General features: G+C 41.5%; 1 protein-coding gene across 2 annotated transcripts in view; it reads right to left on the reverse strand.

Annotated features, from left to right (window-relative positions):
* Nucleotides 1-25,978, reverse strand: part of AIFM3 (AIF family member 3) — a 161,994-nt gene that overhangs the window by 53,655 nt on the left and 82,361 nt on the right. For both annotated transcript variants that reach the window (XM_073557963.1, XM_073557952.1), the window contains exons 8-13: nt 25,824-25,936; nt 24,612-24,698; nt 22,480-22,571; nt 12,158-12,288; nt 11,432-11,547; nt 3,361-3,432 (exon numbers count right to left, since the gene is read on the reverse strand). In XM_073557963.1, coding sequence (XP_073414064.1) covers nt 3,361-3,432; nt 11,432-11,547; nt 12,158-12,288; nt 22,480-22,571; nt 24,612-24,698; nt 25,824-25,936 — 611 coding nt within the window. The remainder of the gene's footprint in view (nt 1-3,360; nt 3,433-11,431; nt 11,548-12,157; nt 12,289-22,479; nt 22,572-24,611; nt 24,699-25,823; nt 25,937-25,978) is intronic.

Here is a 25,978-nt window from a genome sequence, read left to right on the forward strand (position 1 = left end):
ATTTATACCACAAAAGTGGCAAAAATTATGAAAGCTATATACCCCAGTCCCTGAGTGGAGATTTCTCACGGTGATGCACACAAGCATATGCTTGTTCAAAAATTTGGTGCATCTTACTCCAGTGCACTGGTCATCAAAACTGACTTGGGGCACAAGAATATTTTAGTAAAACTCTAGGTACAGTTGTCGGTACCCTCCACTACATTGATTTCTACAAAGTGAATAACATTTTTTAAGGGGAATCTGTAACCAGATTTCTGCTGTTTAATCTGAGAGAAGCATAATATAGGGGCAGAGACTCTGATTCCAGCGATTTGTCACTTGCTGGTCTGCATGCACTCATTTTGATACAATCACAGTTTTTTCTGCTACAAACGTAGCAGCGCTTAAATGCTGAGCCCTTTATAACCCCGCCCCCACCGATTGGCAGCTTTCTGTGTGCACTGTGTCTTGGCCGAAAGCTGTGGGGCGTGTTTACTCAAAGCAGATGACTAGGAGGCCTGAGGCAACTAGTTCTGTACTGATAATCTGCTGACAAAATGCTCATTTTATTGAAACAGCAACACGCAGCCTAGTAATTGACACATCTCTGGAATCAGGGTTTCATCCCCTACATTATGCTGCTCTCGAATTACATTTTGACAAATACTGACATCCAGGATATACATGTGTATAGAGTGTACCCTCAAGGAGGACATACCCATACAAATAAAGAGGGGGGGCAAACTCCCGCAATAATATAATCCTACAAAATTTCTGGAGTACGAAGCCCCATATCAGAAATGAGAGAAAAACAGATCAAAAGATATTTAAAAGTTCAAGATTTTATTAATACAATTTAATAATATTATATAGACAAACAATACATCATAGAATCATAGAATCGTAGAGTTGGAAGGGACCTCCTGGGCCATCTGGTCCAACCCCCTGCTCAAAGCAGGATTCGCTAAATTATCCCAGACAGATGTCTGTCCAGCCTCTGTTTGAAGACTTCTATTGAAGGAGAACTCACCACTTCTCGTGGCAGCCTGCTCCACTCATTGATCACTCTGTCAAAAAGTTTTTTCTAATATCTGATCTGTGTCTTCTCCCATTCAGTTTCATCCCATTGCTTCTAGTCTTTCCTTGTGCAAATGAGAATAAAGTTGATCCTTCTACAATGTGACAGCCCTTGAGATATTTGTAGACAGCTATTAAGTCTCCTCTCAGTCTTCTTTTTTCCAAGCTAAACATTCCCAAATCCTGCAACCTTTCCTCATAAGACAGGGTTTGCAGACCGGTCACCATTCTGGTCGCTCTTCTATGAACTTGCTCCAGTTTGTTGATGTCTTTTTTAAAACGTGGTGCTCAAAATTGATGAGTAAAGGTAAATGACTAGGTGGGCAAACACGGCAGCAAGCACATGGCACACCATGTAATCAGTCATTTAAGCGGACTAAGTGACACTCCGTGTCGTTACGTATGTACTGCAATACGGCCGGTGAGGAGTGGGGCAAAATAGTGTGTACACCCTTGTAAATAAAGTTTATAAAGCAAAACAAGAATCTATTGCTAGTAACATGGTGTCATATATAATGCTCCCTCCATTATTGCACATGGGCCAACTAGAAAAAAATGACTACATGAATCTAAAGTGCCGCAAATCGTGCTTACCCACAATGCTAACCTTCTAGGGGCTTTAGGGGGACGTTCACAACAGGCATCCCACATGAGTGAGCAGTAGCACGATTTGCGGCACATGTGCAATAATGGAGGGAGCATTATATATGACACCATGTTACTAGCAATAGACTCTTGTTTTGCTTTATAAACTTTATTTACAAGGGTGTACACACTATTTTGCCCCACTCCTCACCGGCCGTATTGCAGTACATACGTAAGGACACAGTGTCACTTAGTCCACTTAAATGACTGATTACATAGTGTGGCATGTGCTTGCTGCCGTGTTTGTCCTCCTAGTCATTTACCTTTATTCATCAACATGTATTGTTTGTCTATATAATATTATTAAATTGTATTAATAAAATCTTGAACTTTTAAATATCTTTTGATCTGTTTTGCTCTAATTTCTGATATCATACTCCAGAATTTTTGTAGGATTATCTGCTCTCGGATTACATAGCAAAAAAGCTGCTGACGGATTCACTTTAATGGAAGACAGAAAAAAAACAGCACTGACGACTTCAGAGTTTGAATGAATTAAGGCAGAATCTGTAATGAAAAGAACTTTGCCCTTTTCCATCCCATGCTGTATTTGGCTCTGTTGTCGCTTGTTTCTCAGGCCTCTGAGCTTGTATGTTATTGGTAACCAGTACTATATGTAGAACCTTTATGTACTGATCGCAAATGGGGAACGCCAATGACCTCCAATGCAATGGGACAAAGCCCTATGGAGAATCACAGAATCACCATGCAGCGGTGTACAGAGCCTATGGCTCTATGGTGTAGTGTTACAATAAAGGAGTTGCATGCATAAAGCTAATGCACGGGTTTGCCTCAGTTAAAGGGTATTTTCAAATGTCGCGCTTTCTGCATGAATTTTTGCCTTGAAACATGCAGCATTTTACTGTCCCAGCAAAGTGAATGAGCTTTCTGAAATATCATGCGTATGTTGTTAATTTTTCCTTGCAGATTTGAAGCAGTGTTACATGTGCAGATTGTCAATTTTTTTTCCCTGATTTTTGCAGCGTTATTCACTCATTCTAATGATCAGGGGAAAACGCATGTAAAAACGTGGCAAAAATGGACATTTTTATTACTTCCAAAAAACATGTCTTTGAAATCTCGCTCAGTGCAGCAAATCAAAAAGTGGAGACCTCAGAAAGAATGGCTGACTCCTTTGCAGGCTGCAAAAAGAAATCCTTTATTTAGGGAATAGAGACTATAAGGAAAGGAAGGGAAAGGAAAGGGTGGAAGGAATGGAAAGAAAGGAAGGAAGGAAAAGGAAAGTAGGGAAGGAAGGGAAAGGAAAGCAAAGGGGAAAAGAAAGAGGGAAAGCAAGGAAGGAAAAGAAAAGAGTGGAAGAAAAGGAAAGGAAGTGAAGGAAATGAAGCGAATGAAAGACAGGAAGGAAGGACGGATAAGCAGCGCTAGTTATCAAGGCTACACGGTACAGAAACTCCACGGTATGTATCAAACATCTTCCAATATTTACAAGATTGGAATCAGCACTGAACCTTTTACAAGCAGCGTTATACTGAATAGATCACATACAGCATATACAAGGGTAACAATAAAGTGTATAATTACAGATCAACTACATAATTAAGGAACAATTTGTATATAATAATCACATGTATAATATACATATAAATGTGTTCAATATATGATAAATAGATAGATAGATAGATAGAGCTATACCTTTCCTTCTTGTTCCCTTAATTCAGAAACTTCTGTCTGCATGTAAAACTTCACTCTGTTGTTTTCAAACATCTTGGATAGAAAAAAATACATTCATGTTTTTTAATATCTTGACAATTTGTATATTCACGTAGCATTAAAAAACCATTAGTGTGTGAATCCCTCTCTATCAACAAAACAGCCCATGTGTGGGACTAGACAGAGCAAGCCTCTGCCCCATCATGCGCATCCAAGTACCTTGAGCACACATAACATGTTCACTGGTTGTCCTTCCATGGACAACTTTTATTAGGTATTAAACGCTGTAAACTGGGAACACCCAACAAGATTTGATGTTTTCTACATGATTTCACCCAATTTGCTAGTCATCACAATTTGGCAGATGCTAATTCTGCTCCAATCCTTACACTTTCTCATTTTTCTGTCTTTCAAAAACTGTGCTTCAAGAAATGATTGTTCACTTGCCCCTAATTCACTTCAGCCCTTGGCAAATGTCATTGTTGAAAAAAATAATTCTTTCATTCATCTGTCAGTGATTGAACATTATGATTGATGAGTACAATTGTTATATTGAGTAACTAAAGCATTAAAGTGGCTAATGATAATTACGACATACCCTTGGTATGGCCAATGCCCATGGTCAGCTATTATCAGCTTTGGCAGCGCCCGGGAGTAATCAGTGAATGGAGCTCTCTGGCACAGTGCCATTCACTATAAAGTGTCCACTGCTGAGAACTGCAGCTCAATGTCTATTCTCAGTACCAGTACCTATCACATAGACCAAAAAATAAAAGGCTCTTCTATTGGACCTTTTAAACAAAACCTATATAGAAGCCTCCTATACATACAGGAAATTCAATAAATATCATACATATATTAGATTTAAGAATATATCAAAAAACAAGTTCATCCAATATACCTTCCATACACAGGGGATATATGATTAATATCATTTATGTGTACATGCTATTCTCAGTAGCAGCCATATGACTACAGTGTGAATAGAGCTGTGCTGTGGAGCTGCAATTATTGTTTATATCTGGCCTCCCCTGGAGTTCATAATAACTGACTGGTAGGGGTGCTAGGTGTCGGACCCTCATCAACCTGATATTGATGACCTATCCTAAGGACCCCTTGTGAAGGAAAGACCGGTTCCTCCCACGTCACCAATGTGACGTAACTACACAGGCACAGCTCTCCGATGCCCCCTTTGTCTCTCAGGTCAGTAAGGGAACTGCACCTAGAGCAAATGGCCGCCGGGGAGGATGTCCTGTTACCCGCTGGGTATTCTAAGATTCGTAATCAGAGTAAAAGCATCAGCCCAAGATTAATTTTATGGTTTAATTGCCTCAAGGGCGCACTAGATAATTACAGAGATATACAGTAAGCTATACAATGGAATTACAGTGGATTTGCAGTCAGAGTAAAATATAACAATAATGGTACAAGACTTAGTGATATTAAGCTGGAGGTCAATTTACCAGGTTGTAGGTTGCATGTGGATGCCGGGAGCTCTGCAGTCCACAGGTACAAGAATCTTAGTTGCTGGACAGACCCCAAAGTGCGTGCCGCTGCTCCCTTGGCAGATCTGTCCCCAGTTCCTTCTTAGATCATCATCATCTGGTTCATCTATGAGAGTGAGACTCTGCCATGTGCTGCTAGTTCTTAAGCATGCTGGGTTCCTCCCCCCTGTGTCAGAGGGTGGGCTAATAATCTCCACCCTTTAGCTCCCTGGAGAACTTATTCCCAATATCTAAGAAAGGGGGTAACTTCCTCCAGGATGATCGGATCAGGACACGAGAGGTACCAGTGAATGCGGTTTGTTTTGCCTGTTGTGTGGAGAGCAAACATGGCCCCATTGGGTCGCTGTGGAGGGCCAATCTCTATATCTCAGGTCCCAGAGCCCTCACCAACTCAGGAGTCGCACTGCCAGATGCGCGATTTCCTCAGGGTCACGCGGATATTTTTTATGAGTCTATAACTCGAAAGGTGTGCCCATAATCCATGATCCTAGGATGGAGTCGGAATGGCTGGGAGAGACAATGGATGTGTATTTCTAATTGAAGCCCCCAGGCACCTTCCTGCCCTATGCTGGCGTGGCTCCTACTCAAGCTTTGAAGTTCTGTTTTGGCCTTATCTCATTATCATACTAAAAGGCCTTGCTATTCAACATTGGAGCACTAAATCCTGCTTTCTTCATGAAACCCCTATATTTATAATAATTGCTCTAAGGAGAGATAATCGTTATCATAAACCAAGGCAAACCCCCTTTAAAGACATTTTTGTAGTTACGATATACATCAAAGGTCCTCACCCCATTTTAGATTGAGAGCCACATTAAAATTGACCAGGCATATCAAGAAAGGTATCAGACATCAAATTTGTGAAAGGAAATTGTGTATTCTAAGTAAACCCATACGGGTATGGGAAGAACATTCAAACTGCACCGGTTGACCTTGGTAAGATTTGAACCCAGGACAACAGCGCTAACCACCGAGTCACCATGATGGACACAACATAAAATGAAATTATCAAAATCAAAAGTTTACATTTATTAAACGTTAGCCAGATACTAATAAGTACCAGCAAATTTATGGAGAAAAAATGGCAAGTGATGTGCCATGATTATGAGAGTTACTATCGCACTGTTTGTGGTATGATCAACCTGGTTTTAACCACCAGTAAAATAATTCTGACCCTGATGCCAGGTATCAGGAACTATCAATTTAAGGCACATTTGTATTTGACAAAACCAACCTACAAGCGAACACGATAAGAAAGCATCTCCACAATCACTTTGCCGGTAGACAGGGGTGATGGCCTAACAGTGGAAGCCCCTCCTTCCATCTAATACCTTTAGATGCCATGTTGCAAAGGTTAAATGGTCAAGAATCAACTTAATTGGTTTCCAGTCAAAGCCCCCGATGCCTGGGCATTGGGATTTGGTAACACACAGTACTGCAATCTTCTGCCGCACCGTTGTTAAAAGGTTTACTCTTAAAGGTTGCCAAAAAATATGGCACAGCAGTCAATTAGGGGTTAAAGTAATTTGCGCCTTGTGCCATTTATTATTATGGGGTATTTTTGTAAATGAACTATTAGGCCATCTCAGACATGAGGTGCTTGGCATTCAGCGCCCCCTATAACTTCATCGAATCCTGGGCCAGAAAGCAAATTTTAAACCTCCCCCTTTGTTACGTGTGTTTTATAATATGGGGGTCCATTTGACCTCCTTAGACATGGTGGCCTGGCTTATACATCTTCTTCTGCACCCTCTCTACCTACAACCATAGAAATTCTCATATTCAAAGTTATTTTGGTTTCATGGTTTTTATCATTTTCAATTCTAACAAAAGTATAGAAGCCCTTTGTTTCCGTAGCTCTTAATTAATGATTGAACAAACTGATCATTCTCCCGGGTAGGAAACTGACATCACTGCTCTTTTCTGTTCCAGCCTTACCCTCTAATTTTTTTTGCTTCCTGATTGTTTCTTTTCTTCTCTGAAAAACATGACACAGCTCCTGTCACATTCAGCTCTGTCATTACCATAATCACACACATGGAGAGGTCACGGCGTCCCACTAGATCTCCTCAGTAATCTACTGATGGTATGTACATTATAAGGTTACGATGTGAACCATGATGGCTTGTGATATTGTGGATCACATTCAAGTGAAAAGCATTGTGAACAGGCACAGGCTAAGTGTGAACATGCATCTGTAAAGTTGATCAAAATTGTGAAAGCAGCACTCAGATAATGGCAAGAAACAATATAACAATATGACCCCACATACATACACATATACACTCACTGGCCACTTTATTAGGTACACCTGTCCAACTGTGTGTTAAGACTTAATTTCTAATCAGCCAATCACATGGCGGCAACTCAGTGCATTTAGGCATGTAGACATGGTCAAGACAATCTCCTGCAGTTCAAACCGAGCATCAGTATGGGGAAGAAAGGTGATTTGAGTGCCTTTGAACGTGGCATGATTGTTGGTGCCAGAAGGGCTGGTCTGAGTATTTCAGAAACTGCTGATCTACTGGGATTTTCACGCACAACCATCTCTAGGGTTTACAGAGAATGGTCCGAAAAAGAAAAAAAATCCAGTGAGCGGCAGTTCTGTGGCCGGAAATGCCTTGTTGATGCCAGAGGTCAGAGGAGAATGGGCAGACTGGTTCGAGCTGATAGAAAGGCAACAGTGACTCAAATTGCCACCCGTTACAACCAAGGTAGGCAGAAGAGCATCTCTGAACGCACAGTGCGTCGAACTTTGAGGCAGATGGGCTACAGCAGCAGAAGACCACACTGGGTACCACTCCTCTCAGCTAAGAACAGGCATCTGATGGCTACTTTCAGCAGGATAATGCGCCATGTCATAAAGCTCGAATCATCTCAGATTGGTTTCTTGAACATGACAATGAGTTCACTGTACTCAAATGGCCTCCTCAGTCACCAGATCTCAATCCAATAGAGCATCTTTGGGATGTGGTGGAACGGGAGATTCGCATCAGGGATGTGCAGCCGACAAATCTGCGCCAACTGTGTGATGCCATCATGTCAATATGGTCCAAAATCTCTGAGGAATGCTTCCAGCACCTTGTTGAATCTCTGCCACGAAGAATTGAGGCAGTTCTGAAGGCAAAAGGGGGTCCAACCCGTTACTAGCATGGTGTACCTAATAAAGTGGCCAGTGAGTGTATGTATAAGACAGGTGGCTATATAAAAAGTAAAACCTTTAGGGAAATCTAAAAGACAAAAAATGTCTGAAACATGGGGAATAAAATAATCAACAATTGCTATGACAGCAAAGAAATCCCAGACGGAATTGATAACCTGATGGTGGACGTGGTAAAAAACCCAGCTACAGCATGGTGCAAGGAGGAAAGGACCCCACACGTATTGCCACGGAGCATGGTTTCCTCAGGGGAAATTGATGCTAGAATTGTTAGAGTCTATTTTATATTTAATTAGTAAAATGAATACATAATAATCAGGTGTATAGATGGCAAGATGATGTCGTGTCTGGAAATAACAATCGTGCATGCGCGCGGTACAACTGTGTGAATATTTCTTTAAGAATGAGTGACATAGATGCGGTTGCACATTTTAAGCCAAAACCAGTGAATCATGAGGTAAGACTTACGTAATTGCGCTTGTGCAATGAATTCAGTGGTGACAGCGCATGCGTCAAGAAATTAAAGTATTAAAGTTTCATTGTTTGTTCCGGCGCCTGCGCAATGGGTGAAGGTGTTAAGTCGCATGCACAAAAACAAGTGACTAAGGAGCATAAATGCAACGGTAACATAAATAACGTAGTTGCGGTTGCGCACTATGGTATAAGAAAAAACTGGCGTAGTTATGTTTGCGCAGTAGGACAAAAGGTAGCAGCGCATAAGTAAAGTTGTTAGGATGTGTAAGTCCATATACAAATTCATTGTTTGATTATTATGCTTGCACACTAGAAAGAAGTTTTTAGCAACAAAAGCATGAAAAGTAAAGGAATAACTAAACTCAAAAAGCACCAGTGCATTGAAACACAAGGTAACGATTGAAAGCCCAAATGCAGTGAATGATGATGCAGAAGCATCTATACAACGCATGTATTGGTAAGCAAATACCATAATAGTGTCCAAGTCGTAAGTCACAAATTGAGCACAGTATTGTCAAGAACTATAAAGAAGAATTTATTTCTCAAAACTGGAAGAGTGCCTTAGAAACATTTTATCACAAAAATGGAGATTGATCGCTAAAGAATATATATATGAACCCAACTCATGAAAAAAAAGAGAAAAAGAGGGTGCACGTGCGCCATATGTAGTAAAAACACTTCTGTAAATTAGGCCTAAGCTACAAAGGGGGAACACACAGTATGCAATATAGCATTTAGTATATAAGGCAACCTAAGAAAAACATGTGGAAAAAATAGGACTACTATGTAGAATGAAAAGGAAAATTCAATAAGGTGAAAAGAATGCTAAAAACATGAAGAAAATGAGAGTAAAATGTATTAGAGAATGGGGCTCAATAGACTGGAGCAGCAGCCACTGCCGGGTCTCTGCCGCTGTACTCCGCCTGGTCTCTCAGAGTAGAGCGTTGACATGACCGCGAGTGATCTATGCAGTGTAGAAAACGAGACGGCATAGGTCACTCATGGTAATGTCTCACGAGCGATGACGTCAGTAACGTGACCCGATGGAGTACAGTGTTGACTATGATGGACCGGCATGGGACCTCCATGTGGACAACGGCAGACTGGTGTGGTTTTTTTTTAAAGGGGTAAAGAGGGAAATTGTTGGGGAGTTTTTTTTCAAATAAAGAATTTTTTGTGTGTGTGTTTATTTAATTTAACTACAAGGTTAGTAATGGAGGAGCCTGACAGATGCCACTCCATTACTAACCTGCCATCAACTCCACATTCCCATTACCCCAATTGCCACCACACAAGGGCAATAGGGAAGGACCAGTGCTAAGCGCCAGAATTGGCAAATCTAATGGATGCACCACTTCTGGGGTTAATGAGGGCTAGTCTTATTAGGCTGAGAAGGGGTCAATAGCCTTCTAAGCCTACTAATATCAGCTCCCAGATGTCTGCTTGGCCTTAGCTGGTTATTAAAATTAGGAGAGACCCCATGTCACTTTTTGGGGGGGTCCTTCCATTTTTAATAATAAGCAAAGGCAAAGCAAACAATATGAGGCTGATCTTAATAGGCTGGTAAGGTCCATGGATATTAGACCTTTCCCAGCATAATAAGACCAGCTCACAGCTTTCTGCTTTCCCTTGGCTGATTATTAAAAAATAGAAGGGACCCCACATTGCTTTTTTCATTTATTTATTTATTAACAAGCACAGTAAAATACATACTCAAGGCATTGCTCCACTTGGACCTCCGCCTCCTTGTACAAGATTATTATTTTTTTTATTATTATTTTAAGTCATTTCTCTATCCATATTTGTTTACAGGGAAATTGTACTGCTTTTATCCCCATTTTCCTTTTTCAGCCCCCTAGAGATTACTACGACCATTTTACAGCACCAAAGTTCTGGTCCGCAGTGACTTATAAGGGGTTCTAGAGCAGAATGCAATTCAAATTTCATATATTTCATGTTTACATTCTAAAGAACTACAACTTTATACGTTAGTTATGTACAGAGATGGCTACTCTTAATATGCACATGTACACACCAGTTTCTGTTTCGAAGTAACGGTCAGTCTTGATAATTATACATAGGCTCTTTGACTGAGCACTCCACCCATCAGCCTGTGACAGTTTTAATTACAGCAGAATCCTACCTACCCATATAAATGTAGGCATCAGCCTAGGAGAGGAATCACATTTGGATAGGTTCCCAGCAAAGAAGGTTGCCTTCCTATGGCTGCTTGACATGCATGAATTATATGCTAAATATCTTTGTTTTTTACTATTTTCTAGAGCAGTAATGCAATTCAAATGTCATATATTTCATATTTACATGCTTTAGAGCTACAGCGTGCAACATTATTTGGTAGTTATGTATGGAGATGGCTACTCTTAGTATGCACCTGTACACCCCAGATTTCTGTTTGGAATTGACGGTCAGTCTTTTGATATTTATATGAGGTTTGTGTCCAGGGTTAAGTTCGGATCAAGTTCTGGTACCCAAACCGAACTTTGGACAAAAGTTTGGCCGCACCCAAACTTCCACGGGTCCACTCATCCCTATGCATAATGTGTCAATGTGTGTGTAATGTATTACCATTTGTATATTTCATATATGTGTGCCTATTGTTTTTTTGCATTGAAATGTGTGCGTTTATATGGATGGGGCAGACACAAAACCTACAGAGGGACCTTTCAATCACTGAACTCAGTTTCTCGCACTGCTGTTGAGCTCAGCGATTAATTGTAGCGGTCATTTGTGCTGTATATATCATAACACCGCTTCAGCCTGTTAATGAAAGAGCTGGCGTGGGAGCAGAGGAAGGTTCTTTTCAAACATTTGAAGCTTATGGGGTCAAAAATGTCATTTATGGAAAGCCCCTTAAATACTTTTTTTATTATTATTATTATTATTATTACTGTACCTTCATAATTGCAAGGCCAACCTTTTCGCCTAAAAATTTCTTAAAGGGAATGTTCTCCAATTCTACCACAGAAACAGAATGAGCTTTTTCATAAAGATAGGCTGCTACTTCCATGCCTAATAGATAGAGATACATTTATATAAAAAAATCATTACATACAAGATTGGATATTCAGGTTGACACAATTGATATGTCAGATTAGAAAGGGTGTAATAAACTTTCACTGTCGCTTGATAGACTGTTGCTTGCTACATTTCTACTAGCTCATATATCATAAAATTCACATCTGTAGTTAAACGAAGCATATATTAAAATTTGTGTAGAAATGAAATATAACCCCTTGCTCAATGTCACTATGAATGTACCTGACCATTGGTTGAATCTAAATGGGCACTTGATTTGATGTACACTTGTATAAAGCAACAGCAAAATGGCAAAGGCAGAAATCAATTGTGCTGCGCAGAGGAGAATGCAAAGGATAGAGGTGCTAGCAGGAATCAGCCTTCCCTTTCTGCAGCAAAGTATCTACAGTTGATTTTTTTTCTCTTATGGAAATCCATTTGCAGCTACGAGGGTTTTTTTAAACTAGTCTTTACTAGTCAACTCAGCAATGTAGTTAGTTTGGTGTCCCTAAAGCTCCTGATGTGTACTTTTTCAGTACTCCCAGGAATTCATGTATGTATGTACAGAATGTGTTAATATTATGCCTCCAATTTCAAAGCTTACCTAAGAAAGAAGCACCCACAATCACAGCATTCCTGCTAGTTGCCAGTTTCACCACCCTGTTTGCATCTTCAGGTGTTCTTATTGTGAATACATTATCCAGTTCCTTTCCTTTACAGGTAAGAGTCTTGGGACTGTAAAAAAATCAACTTGTTATAATCTTTTCACATATACTTTACATATTTCTCCCTTTCACAGCTTAAATTCAATCAACCATTTGTTGCTGCCCTGTTTGAAGGCAACATATGTAGTGTCAGAGACCCTGATTTCTAGCACTGGGTGCATTCACCCTTGTTGGTGCGGTAGTTTTCATAAACTCACAGTTCATTAACTGCAGTGCAATCCAAAACTGTGGTCATATCAATGTAATGTACCCGCTCTTGAGTTCCCAACATTCATGAGCAATGGGCTTATCTTGCCCTTCGGCCTTGATTAACAGCTTTTTCCATACACAGCAAGTAGTGAACCTGATGCTTATGAGCAGGAGGACTATACAGCTCTTACTGCAGCCAATAAAAAGACAATTTGTGAACAGTACTGCACAGACAAAAATATGTGACCCAGCATATTACTCAGGGTCTCTGTTACTACTTTATGTGCGAATGTCCCTAAAAGTAACACATGCTGGAATTGCGCTGCATTACACAGCCTCAACACTTGCGGGGATGGCCTGTTTGTTAGGGAATCTCCTCATGTGTTCAGGCTGTCTAACAGCCGCAAAACATGTAGCCGCAGGAAGTCGAGTACATTATCCAAGTACACCCAAGATACTCAGATAACCCCCAAGCATGCTCAGATAAAACGTTATCCGAGCACGTTTGTTCATCACTACTCATAATATATGCTGGATGTGAGACCCCACATTCTGGATGTGATATCTCTCCCTTTAACACATGTTGGTTTTGTGAATTCCCTCCCAGTAACACATGCTGGATGTGAGGTTGCTCCCAGTAAGGCTATGTGCCCACGTTGCAGAAATGCTGCGGAATTGTCCGGAGCATTTCCGCAACTCCCCGAAGCGGGTAAAACGCATGCGGAATTCGCATAAGTTTTCCCGCAAAAGACAAGCGTTTTTAGCTTGCAGAATGCTAGCGCTTTTCCAAGCGATTTGAAGCATCACTTGGAAAAGTCATTGACAGGTTGGTCACACTTCTTGTCAAGCATAGTGCTTGACAAGTGTGACCAACTTTTTACTATTGATGCTGCCTATGCAGCATCAATAGTAAAATATAGAATGTTAAATATAATAATAATAAAAAAAAATAGAGATATATTTACCCTCTGTCGACCCCCAGAGTCCTCCGTCTTCATCGGCGATGCCGGCAACGTTCGTTCCCAGGGGTGCATTGCGCGACTGACCTCTGATGACGTAGCAGTCATGTGTTTTGCGGGAAAACTTAACAAAGAAACCACAAAAAACATATGACCATAAGTCCTGTTGTAAAATTGTATATTTTATTAATAATTCAGTAAAAATAAAGTTTTTAAAAAGCAAAGCCACAATGTCGACATCATGTTATAATCACTATATAAATAGAGGGGGCAGTGCTGTCCACTTAAGGGACCATACCTATTCAATAGACACTTTGCTGGAAAAAAAGTGCAACATAAGCGTATAAAATATAAAATTTAAAAAAAACAGATAATTGTTACCACGAAAAAAAATTTTTCACCAATATATGCAGAGAGAAAACAAATTGTTTATTACTAAAGAGTGATAAAAATGTGGACAAATAAAGTGCAAATATAAGTGCAGTAACCATAAAAGACCAGCAGGCGTCTTAGTATAGGGAATAATAATCAAACTACCCGCAAACAGCAATCAGTACAAATGTATAGGCATGATCTATCTAGGCTCAGGATTAGTATAAACACCCATAGCATAAGATTCAAAACATCATTGTTATTTAGAACTATAACTTACAGGTTGTAAAGCTCCTGGACATCTGGGATAGCTGCCCCTACCCAACGCGCGTTTCGTCCTGTAGCTGAAAACAATTTGTTTTCTCTCTGCATATATTGGTGAAAAAAAAATTTCTGTGGCAACAATTAGCTGTTTTTTTTACATTTTATATTTTATACACTTATGTTGCACTTTATTTCCAGCAAAGTGTCTATGGAATAGGTATGGTCCCTTAAGTGGACCGCACTGCCCCCTCTATTTATATAGTGATTATAACATGATGTCGACATTGTGGCTTTGCTTTTTAAAAACTTTATTTTTATTGAATTATTAATAAAATATACAATTTTACAACAGGAATTATGGTCATATGTTTTTTGTTGTTTCTTTATGACTCAGATGCTGCTGTCTTTACCAGATCTCATATAACATAGTTAGGTCCAGAAATAATTGGACAGTGACTGAACCTTTGTGATTTGGGCTCTGAATGCAACTATTCTGGCTTTAAAATGAAAGATCTGTGATGCAATTGCAGTGTTTGTGTGGCGCCCCTGAGGCTTCAGTCGCCACAGAGGTACTGCACCTTCTCCTAAGGTGTAGTGTCCCACCATCCAGGTAAGGTGGGAACTCCTGACCACACTCCACAGCTGCATTCCACACACAGGATAGTTCAGTGGGGCCACCTAACAGCTTCAGGCTGTGGGTTAGCAGAGCACCCCTCGTGGAACCCTGCTTCCTAACACGAGATGTGCTGGGAGGCGGGTGGAGTGAGATGATATAAAAGAGTGGGAAGAGTGAGAGTTAGAGGTCGGTTGGTTAGTTGGTTAGAGGAGAGAGAAGAGAGAAGATGGGTGTCTGAGGGACGTGCTGCAGCAGGTCCCAGTGACCTGGGCTGCTGGCACGAGAAAGATCAGAGAAAGAGACTGATAAGATTGATAACCTAACCTTCCATAAGAGAGATAGAAGAGATCGTAACGAAGGAGAATAGAAGGACGGTGGGAAGTTGGTTGAAGAAAGATAGAGAACCCTTCCAGTCCAGAGAGCGCAAAGGCCGGGGCCCGGTCCCCGAGGTTGATTGGATCTTTATGTCCGGCAACAGACACCGGAAGAGTAGTGAGCCGCTAACGCCTTGCTCCCATCATAGATTTGGGACACAACAGCAACTGAATAGAGAGCCGGGACGCAGTGAGGAGTCCCCGAAGCAGGTTACAGCTGTCTGTCATACAAGTAAAGACTAGGAACACCTAGAGAGAGGCATTCCAGGGTAACTAACTACTGGAGTGCTTCGCACCTAAAGGTGCATTGGAGGAGTCGTTCAGTAAGGTACATGTTGGCGGAGTGTGGAAGGGAGAATCCTACCCTGCCTGGAGGTTGGCTGGAGCCCTGACCTGGTGAACACGGTACGGAGGCAGGCAGTTGAGTGAACTGCAAACAGTGAGTAAAGCTTTGGAACCGCACACCCTGGTGTCCTCCAGTTATTCCAGCACCGCTACACCTGAGTAACAACATCGATACCATTCTGCGCCTCTCCTCATCCATTGCACCTACACTGCCCTGGGACTACAGCTCCACCTGTGGGGAGCTACACCATCTTTGCTGCACCACACCATCAGTCCCAGCGGATCTGCATGCAGCGTTGGCTCAACATCTTACTTGCCAAACACCACGGGTGGCGTCACGAACTATTCTAATAAACTTTAACACCATTAACATCACCGCCATTGATATTGGGCGCCCAGGGCCACGGACCAGGTCACCGCTGCTGTGACACATTCCCACCTTGACACCGGCCCGGTACCGAGTACCCCGCTGCCCTGGGTGTGCGAGGGCGACCCATTTGCTTTCAGGTTTAATTAAAGGGATTGAAGAAAATTATCCTGTGAAACATTTGGGAATTGCAAGCATTTTTCTACAAAGCCTCCTCATTTCAGGGGCTCAAAAGTAATTGGACAAATTAACTTTACCATAAAAAATGTTTATTTGTAATACTTTGTGGAGAATGCTTTGCAGGTAATGACTGCCTGAAGTCATGGCCATTACCAAACGCTGGGTTTACTCATTTGTGTGCCAGACTTACTGTGGATGACTTCAGGTGTTGCTTGTTTGTTGGTTTTTATGCCTTAAGTTTTGTCTTAAGCATGTGAAATGCATGCTCGATTGGATTTGAGATCTGGTGATTGCAGAATATTTCACTTCTTTGCCTTAAAAACTCCTGGGTTGCTTTCGCAGTATGTTTTGGGTCATAGTCCATCTGTACTGTGAAGCACCGTTCAATCTACCTTGCTGAATTTGAACACTAGTGACACAGTGCAATTACAAGCCATGCATGCCCATGCCATAACACTGCCACCACCATGTTTTACAGAGGATGTGGTGTGCTTTGGATCATGAGCCGTTCCAAGCTTTCTCAGTACTTTCTTCTTCCTATCATTTTGGTACAGGATTGTCTTAGTTTCATTTGTCCAAAGAATGCTTTTCCGGAATGGGCTGGCTTCTTTAGATGTTTTTTGGCAAAGTCTAATTTGACCTTTCCATTTTTAAGGCTGATTAATAGTTTTCACCTTGTGGTGGACCCTCAGTGCTTGCTTTCATGAAGTCTTCACTTTATGGTAGACCTAGATATTGAAACACCTACTTCCTGGAGAGTATTGTTCACTAGCGTGGATGATGTCAAGGGGTTGTTCAAGGGGTTTTTCTTCACCATGGAAAGGATTCTGTGATCATCCACCACTATTGTCTTCTGTGGACATCCAAGTCATTTTGAGTTCCCAAGTTCACCAGTGTGTTTTTTTTGCAGAATGTACCAAACTATTGATTGGGCCACTCCTAACCTTTCTGCCATCAATAAAGAGCGTTGAGATAATTGTGCAATTACCTTTGGTCCCTTTAAAATTTGCCGCTACATATTAAAAAGCTGTAATTACTAAATCCTTACTCCAAATAGGATGAGAATACCATCAAATAAAATCAGAGAGTCTGCACTTTAAGCCCATACTGATTACCGTATATACTCGTGTATAAGCTGAGATTTTCAGCCCATTTTTTTGGGCTGAAATCCCCCTCTCGGCTTATACGCGAGTCATATATGCCAGGGGGTCGGCGGGGGAGGGGGAGCGGGAGTATCAGATCATACTTACCCACCCAGGTGTGTCTCTGCAGCCCCCGCTTCTCCCACGGTTTCAGGCTCCTTCCTTCAGTGGTCACGTGGTACCGCTCAATAAAGTCATGAATATGCGCATATTCATGACTTTAATGAGCGGTACCACGTGACCGCTGAAGGAAGGAATAGCTGCCGGAGAAGCGGGGGGGTTGCAGAGACCGCGCTAGGAGGGGGTAAGTATATGCGATATTCACCTGTCCCCAGTCCATCGCTGCGCGCCACTCTGTCCTCCGCATCTTCTGGCTGTGATGTTCAGGTCAGAGGGCGCGATGACTTAGTTAGTGTGCGCCGCGCCCTCTGCCTGAACAGTCACTGACAGAAGGACCCAGAAGACCGAGCAGCGCGCAGCGATGGACCAGGGACAGGTGAATATCTCAGGTGCCGGGGCCGTGAGTCAGTGGTGACACCGGCACCTGTCCCCCATAGCACACCAGTGTTCCCGCCTGCTCGGGACATCGGCACATGGCCCCCAGCAACGAGAGGTGAGTATGTCATTGGTTTTTTTATTTGCAGCAGCGGCATCATATGGGGCCTATTCTATGGAGCATCTTATGGGGCAGCCAGCATATGGGGGCATAATCTATGGAACATCATATGGGGCAGCATATGGAGCATAATCTATGGAGCATCTTATGGGACAGCATATAGGGCCTATTCTATGGAGAATCCTATGGAGCATCTTATGGGGCAGCATATGGGGCATAATTTATGGAGCATCTTATAGAGCATCTTATGAGGCAGCATTTGGGATCTATTCTATAGAGCATCTTATGGGGCAACATATGGGGGCATAATTTATGGAGCATCTTATGGGGCATAATCTATGGAGCATCTTAAGGGGCAGCATATGGGGCCTATTCTATGGAGCATCTTATGAAGCATCTTATGGGGCCTATTCTATGGAGCAGCATATGGGGGCATAATCTACGGAGCATCTTATGGGGGGCATAATCTATGGAGCATCTTATGGGGCATCTTATGGGGCATAATCTATGGAGCATCTTATGGGCATAATCTATGGAGCATTTTATGGGGCAGCATATGGGGCATATTCTATGGAGCATCTTATGGGGCAGCATATGGGGCATAATCTATGGAGCATCTTACGGGGGCATAATCTATGGAGCATCTTATGGGGGCATAATCTATGGAGCATCTTATGGGGCAGCATATGGGGGCATAATCTATGGAGCATCTTATGGGGGCATAATCTATGGAGCATCTTGTGGGGCATCTTATGGGGGCATAATCTATGGAGCATCTTATGGGCATAATTTATGGAGCATTTTATGGGGCACCATATGGGGCCTATTCTATGGAGCATCTTATGGAGCATCTTATGGGACCTATTCTATGGAGCATCTTATGGAGCAGCATATGGGGGCATAATCTATGGAGCATCTTATGGGGGCATAATCTATGGAGCATCTTATGGGGCATCTTATGGGGGCATAATCTATGGAGCATCTTATGGGCATAATCTATGGAGCATTTTATGGGGCAGTATATGCGGCATATTCTATGGAGCATCTTATGGGGCCATAACACTTTATGGAGCAGCATATGGGGCATATTGTTCTATGGAGCATCTTATGGGGCCATTATTAACCTTTATGCAGCATTAAATGGAGTATATTTTGTATGGAGCATCTTATGGGGCCATCATGAACTGTATGAAGCATTAGATGGGGCTCCTGATTCAATATGGATATTCAAAAACATTTAACCTACTGATGTCTCAATTAATTTTACTTTTATTGGTATCTATTTTTATTTTTGAAATTTACCAGTAGCTGCTGCATTTTCCACCCTAGGCTTATACGTGAGTCAATAGGTTTTCCCAGTTTTTTGTGGCAAAATTAGGGGGGTCGACTTGTACTCGGGTCGGCTTATACACAAGTATATACGGTATGTAACTGTATCTTGAATATGTTTTGGTAAACAGCTAAAATGCCAAAACTTGTGTCATTGTAAGAAATAATGGAGGGTGCGGCCAGGATTGGTGTGCTGTCCAGGGGCATCGCTAGCATCAAAGATCTGACCTCGAACTTCTTGCCCGGGGTCCTGGATCTCCTGTAACCACCGCATTGAACTGTGTTGACGTCAACATGACGCTAATACAATTAATGTCCATAATATAACAGCGAGATACAAGTTCCCTTCCCTATCACTGTCCATCCCGTAAGCTGGAGCTGATATAGGCTTGTGGCTTACGAGCAGTTAGAGTACTTCCACCATAGAAGTTAGAAGCAAAGACACAGGCTGCGGTGCCAGGAATCAGGAATAGGTGATTAATCTTTATTGTTTTTTATATTATCAGGTTGGGGGGGCCACCATAGTATATATAAGGGGTTGTGGGTGCAATTTTACTATATATAAGAGGCCATGGGGGCCATCATACTATAAATAAGGGGCTGTTAGTCCTATCACACTATATATAAGGGGCAGTGGGGCCATCATACTATATGGTGTGGTCGTATGGGGAAACATGTACTTTGGGGCTTGATCTTTTCGGACCCCTAGCAATGCCCCTGGTACTGTCAGTAATATGTCAGAAGCAGCAGTACAGCCAGATGTTTGAAGGAACAACAAAATGGAAGTTGCTTAGTTTGCATATTGGAAGAACTTGTAGAAACTCCTAGCTATTTTTCAAACAGTGAAACATTTTATGTAGATGATACAATATACTAAGGTCTTAAGGTTTTCATTTAAATCAGATCCTTATAGATATTATTTTATAAATCTGTTTTTACTTTTTGACAGTAAATTGTTTTTTTCCATTTTTTTGTACATAACTATGGGGGAATCAATCTTGCTTGAGGTTCTGTTAGCAGTATTTAGAGATAGAGTTGATATATCATATTTTTTTGGACTATAAGACGCACCGGACCACAAGATGCAGGAAATTAGGAAAAAAAACTGAAGCAAAAATGTGGTCAATTCTGTACTTAGTATCGCCTCTCCTGGTAAATATGGTCCTCACATCCCCATCCTGATACACATGGCCCCTCATCCCTATCCTGGTATGCATGGCTCTCTCATCCCTATCCTGGTATGCATGGCCCCCTTATTCCTATCCGGTTAGGAATGCTCCCCCTCATCCTTATCCTGGCAGGAATGATTGCCTTCATCCTTATAGTGGTATGCAGGGTCCCCATCTCGTCCAAGTATGCATAGCCCCATCCCTATCCTGATATGCAGGGCCCCATCCTTATCCTGGTATAATTGGCCCCCATCCTAGTCCTGGTATGCATGGCCCCATCCTTATCCTGGTATGATTGGCCCCATCCCAGTCCTCGTAGGCATGGCCCATCTTTATCCTGGTATGAGTGGCCCCATCCCAGTACTGGTATGCATGGCCCCATCCTTATCCTGGTATGATTGGCCACATCCCAGTCCTGGTATGCATGGCCCCATTCTTATCCTGGTATGACTGGTCCGATCTCATTCCTGGTATGCATGGCCCCATCAGAAAAGATTAAAAAAACAAAAACATTACACTTACCATCCTCCGCTCCCTTGCAATATAGTGGCTGACACTGCGCACTACTGAAAAGCAATGAATGCTCACTGCTCTCTGCAATGAACAGTTCCGGTGAGTATTCCGGCAGCTGTGCTCTGCTTGTGAGCAGCGCATGACATCCCTGCCATGCGCTGCTTGCAAGCATTAAGCAGCTGCTGACAATGGAGTAGGACACTGCAAGGGAGAGGAGGAAGGTAAGTGAAATGGTTTGTTTTTTTAATCTTTTCGGATGGGGCGATGCATACCAGGAACGGGATGAGGCCAAATCATACCAGGATAAGGATGGGGCCATGCATATCAGGACCAGGATGAGGCCAATCATACCAGGATAAGGATGGGACCAATCATACCAGGACTCAAATGGGGCCAATCATACCAGGAATAGGATGGGGCTAATCATACCAGGATAAGGATGGGACCATGCATACCAGGAATGGGATGGGGCCAATCATACCAGGAAAAGGATGGGGCCATGCATACCAGGACCAGGATGGGGCCAATCATGCCAGGATAAGGATGGGAGCAATCATACCAGGATTGGGATGAGGCCAATCATACCAAAATAAGGATGGGACCAATCATACGAGGAACGGGATGTGGCCAATCATACCAGAATAAGGATGCGACCAATCATACCAGGAACGGGATGGGGCCAATCTTACCAGGAATGGGATGTGGCCAATCATACCAGAATAAGGATGGGACCAATCATACCAGGAACGGGATGGGGCCAATCATACCAGGATGCCAAAAAGAAATTAATATTCATTGCCCTCCATGCCCATGGGCGTGAAATGCAATGAATAATCATTTCTCTTTAGCAGCGGGCACAAGAGTTAGCCACAGCTGCCGGCTCCTGCCTCTGTGACCTGCTGCTCTGCCGAAACGACTCCCCCACCTCCCCAACACAGCCAGAGCCAGTACATCCAGACTATATGACGCACCCCCCATTTTCCTCCACATTTTGGGAAGAAAAAAGTGCGACTTATAGTCCAAAAAATAAGGTAAAATGTCTACATATGCTAGATTTTTATCATGTAAAAAATCATACCAAGAAGAATCATTTGAGAACTTTTACCACCTTTAATGTCACTCACAATCTGTAGAAATCTGTTGAGTAAGGAACTGAAATAATTTTGAGGCATAAAATAACTAAAGCAGAAACCTGGCATTTTAGCAGGGGTATGTAACCTTTTCACATTAATTGCATGCTTTACAGCAACCATGTGAATAATAGAAAAAAATTGTATGGAGAGAAGTCACAGGATTGTAGTTTTGTTGGCATGCTTTACGATCTGTACAGAAGTGATTGTGCAGGGAGGGGGAACAGTCGACCTGTGTCTATCCTCTACTGTGAATGGTGTTATCCTTTGATATCTATATACTGTATGTCATCATCAGCTATATGTGAGTTTTTATTTCAATCCTTTATGAACCTCCTTGATAGCATGCTAAGGTGTGTAAGTGTGCATATTTTTGTGCATGGCGCTCATAATGCTGAATGAATGGAGATGTTTTGAAAATTTTGTTTCCATTTTCTTCATCATATGCATACCATTAACTTGTCTATCGATCCTATGATTTATATAATTCGTGACTTTTTCATCCTGGTGTTGCAATTTCAATGTTGAGGAGTGTATAAACTTGATTCATTTTCTGATAATTCATTCCCATTGATTACATCTAAGTGCCGTACTTAATTGATACAAATTGTATTTGGATAAAGCAGCTGAACTCACCTGCTTCCAGTGGCAATTAGCAGCTTGTTGTACTCCATCCTAAATCCATCCTTGAAAACAACCGTCTTGCTCTTTGTGTCAACATTGACAACCTAAAATCAATTCTGCATAATGTAAATTTAAGAGAAGTCTGATGTATAAGTTTATTAACAAGGAAAGTTAAAAAAAGCCTAGCTGGTATGTCCATATGACACTAAATGACTGATTTACCATAGCCAGGGCCCAATTTCCCATCAGGGGCATTTACAGAAGCACTGTGGGGCTAGCCCTGTTCAGCAGAGAGCACAAAAATGCCACCGACTACTGACAGTCACCATGTGCTCCCCTACCTCATTCTCTGTGACCTAGTATGGAAATTCCACACTAACCATAAAACTGTTATCCAGGGAATAAGACATCCACAGTTGCAGATATACAATAAAGGTACACACGTGGTCAAAATTGTTGGTACCCCTCGTTCAATGACAGAAAAACCCACAATAGTGACAGAAATAACTTGAATCTGACAAAAGTAATAATAAATCAAAAGTCTATGAAAATGAACAAATGAAAGTCATACATTGCTTTTCAACCATGCTTCCACAGAATTATTTAAAAAATAAAACTCATGAAATAGGCCTGGAAAGAAATGATGGTACCCTTAACTTAATATTTTGTTGCACAACCATTTGAAGCAATCACTGCAATCAAACGATTCCTGTAACTGTCAATGAGACTTCTACACCTCTCGACAGGTATTTTGGCCCACTCCTCAAGAGCAAACTGCTCCAGTTTTCTCGTGTTTGAAGATTGCCTGTTCCAGACAGCATGTTTCAGCTTTTTCCAAAGATACTCAACAGGATTTATGTCAGGGCTCATAGAAAGCCACTTCAGAATAGTCCAATGTTTTCCTCTTAGTCATTCTTGGGTGTTTTTAGCTGTGTGTTTTGGGTCATTGTCCCATTGCAAGACCCATGGGCATCACATTTCTCTCTAGAATCCCTTGATAGTCTTGAGATTTCATTGTACCCTGTACAGATTCTAGGCACCCTGTGCCAGATGCAGCAACGCAGCCCCAGAACATAACAGAGCCTCCTCCATGTTTCACAGTAGGGAAAGTGTTCTTTTCTTGATATGCTTCATTTTTCCGTCTGTGAACAGAGCTGATGTGCCTTGCCAAAAAGCACCAAATTTGTCTCATCTGTCCATAGGACATTCTCTCAGAAGCTTTGTGGCTTGTCAACATGTAGTTTGGCAAATTCCCATCTGGCTTCTTTCTGATTTTTTTATCAACAATGGTGTCTTCCTTGGTCGTCTCCCATGAAGTCCACTTTGGCTCATACAACGACAGATGGTGCGATCTGACACTTATGTTCCTTGAGCTTGATGGTCACCTTTAATCTGTTTAGAAGTTTTTCTGGGCTCTTTTGTTATCATTCGTATTATCCATCTCTTTGATTTGACATCAATTTTCTTCCTGCGGCCACGTCCACGGAGGTTGGCTATAGTCCCATGGAGCTTAAATTTTTTAATAATATGTGCAACTTTAGTCACAGGAACATCAAGCTACTTGTAGATGACCTTATAACTTTTACCTTTAACACATTTGTCTATAATTTTCTTTCTAATCTCCTGATACAACTATTTCCTTCACTTCCTCTGGTCCATGTTGAGTGTGATAGACACCATGTCGCCAAACAGCACAGTGAATATCTGTAGCCCTCTATACAGGCCCACTCACTGATTCCAAGATTGTAGACACCTGTGATGCTAATTAGTCGACATACCTTGATTTAACATGTCCCTTTTGTCACATTATTTTCAGGGGTACCAGCATTTCTGCACAGGCCTATTTCATGAGTTTTATTTTTTTTTCTAAATTATGTGGAAGCATGGTTGAAAAGCAATGTCTGACTTTCATTTGTTCATTTTCATTGATTTTTGATTTATTATTACTTTTGTCAGATTCAAGTTATTTCTGTCACCATTGTGGGTTTTTCTGTCACTAAACAAGGGGTACCAACAATTTTGACCACGTGTGTATAATTATAATTACAGATTTACAATGAAGGTGGAAGTACAACTACAGATACCAATAAACATTTAGAAATAAACTCATTTTACAATATGCTAAAATTATCCAGAATTCTTACCTGTGTTTCAGTCAGAACTTCAATATCATATGTATGGAAGAATTCTTTGGATCTAAGGAAAATCTGTTCTGCTTGAGAATCCATTGACTGGAAATCAGCAAAAAATAAGATGGTTCAAGACACAACATTGGGATGGTTTGGTGTAATTAAAGTCCAGGGTCACACCACCGTATTTTCCGTATGAGTGCAATCTAACTACACATCAGATCGCACTCGGACCAATGTTAATTTTTGAGGCCATGCACAAGTCCAATTTTTTACTCGAACCAAGCCTATCTCAGGAAAAAATTGTACCATGTCCAAGTTTAATTCAACATTCGAATCTCACTTGGCCATGCAACTCTAGAGGTGCATGGAAAATATCGGGCTGAACTCAGATGATAGCTGAGTGCAATCCGATTTCCGTGCACTGACATGATGGGCAAAATGGAGACATTTTTTTTCTATATCTTCTGATCATCTGAGAAAACCGTATCACACTATGCTGACACTCTGATCAAACTCCGATCAGCTTTTGATCAGAGTTTAATTTGCATAATTGACCCAATTCTCTCGGATGAGAGAATCCATGGTTGTATGGCCGTATTTTGCCACATACGGCCATGTTGTGGCCCAAGGATAAAGCCTGATCAGATGATATAATGAGAAATTGGCCGTACTAATATCTAATAATGAGTTATACTAGGTAGGTTGCTCATTAATACCAGGGAGACTTTAAACGCTATCTGTGTACTAAGCAACAGGAGCTTAAAAGACTGATATATAGTTGTGTGCGGGGGAGAAATAATATATCTTCCATTTAATTTATTAAATACCACCTCTTTCTATGTTCAGCAGTCTAGTAGGTGGGTCTACAAGGTGTTTGATAGGCGTCTGTGTATGCAGTCATCCATAAAAGGTTATCAATTACTTAGTAGGACCGCCCACTGGACTCCAAAACATTGAATGAGCAGAAGTTTGTATTATTAAAATCCACGTTATACTTAATCTTCTCCCTCAACACTGCACACCAATCTGCTCAGTCCCGTCAGCTCAACAATATACTGCCCTTAGATAAGACTCCATTACCAATGATTCCATTATCTTGATTACTGGACATCATCCGTATAACCATATATCTCTTTACAACAAAATCTCACTAAAAATGTATACCAGTACATGTAAGCATACAATGTGCATGCTGAGGTTAGATACATATCGATAGATACATACTTTGCTTAATTTTGACCGGTCATATGGTAGATACTTCTCCGAAGTACACATTACGATTCTGTCGGAAAAGCCCTCTTGTCTTAGCGTTTCTGCACAGACTAAGCCGGCGGGACCTATAAAAAAGGAGAACATTGTTAGGATTGGAAATAGCTCTT

Source organism: Dendrobates tinctorius, unplaced genomic scaffold (genome assembly GCF_039654945.1).
Source record: "Dendrobates tinctorius isolate UK_male_01 unplaced genomic scaffold, ASM3965494v1 ptg000003l, whole genome shotgun sequence".
Lineage (NCBI taxonomy): Eukaryota > Metazoa > Chordata > Amphibia > Anura > Dendrobatidae > Dendrobates > Dendrobates tinctorius.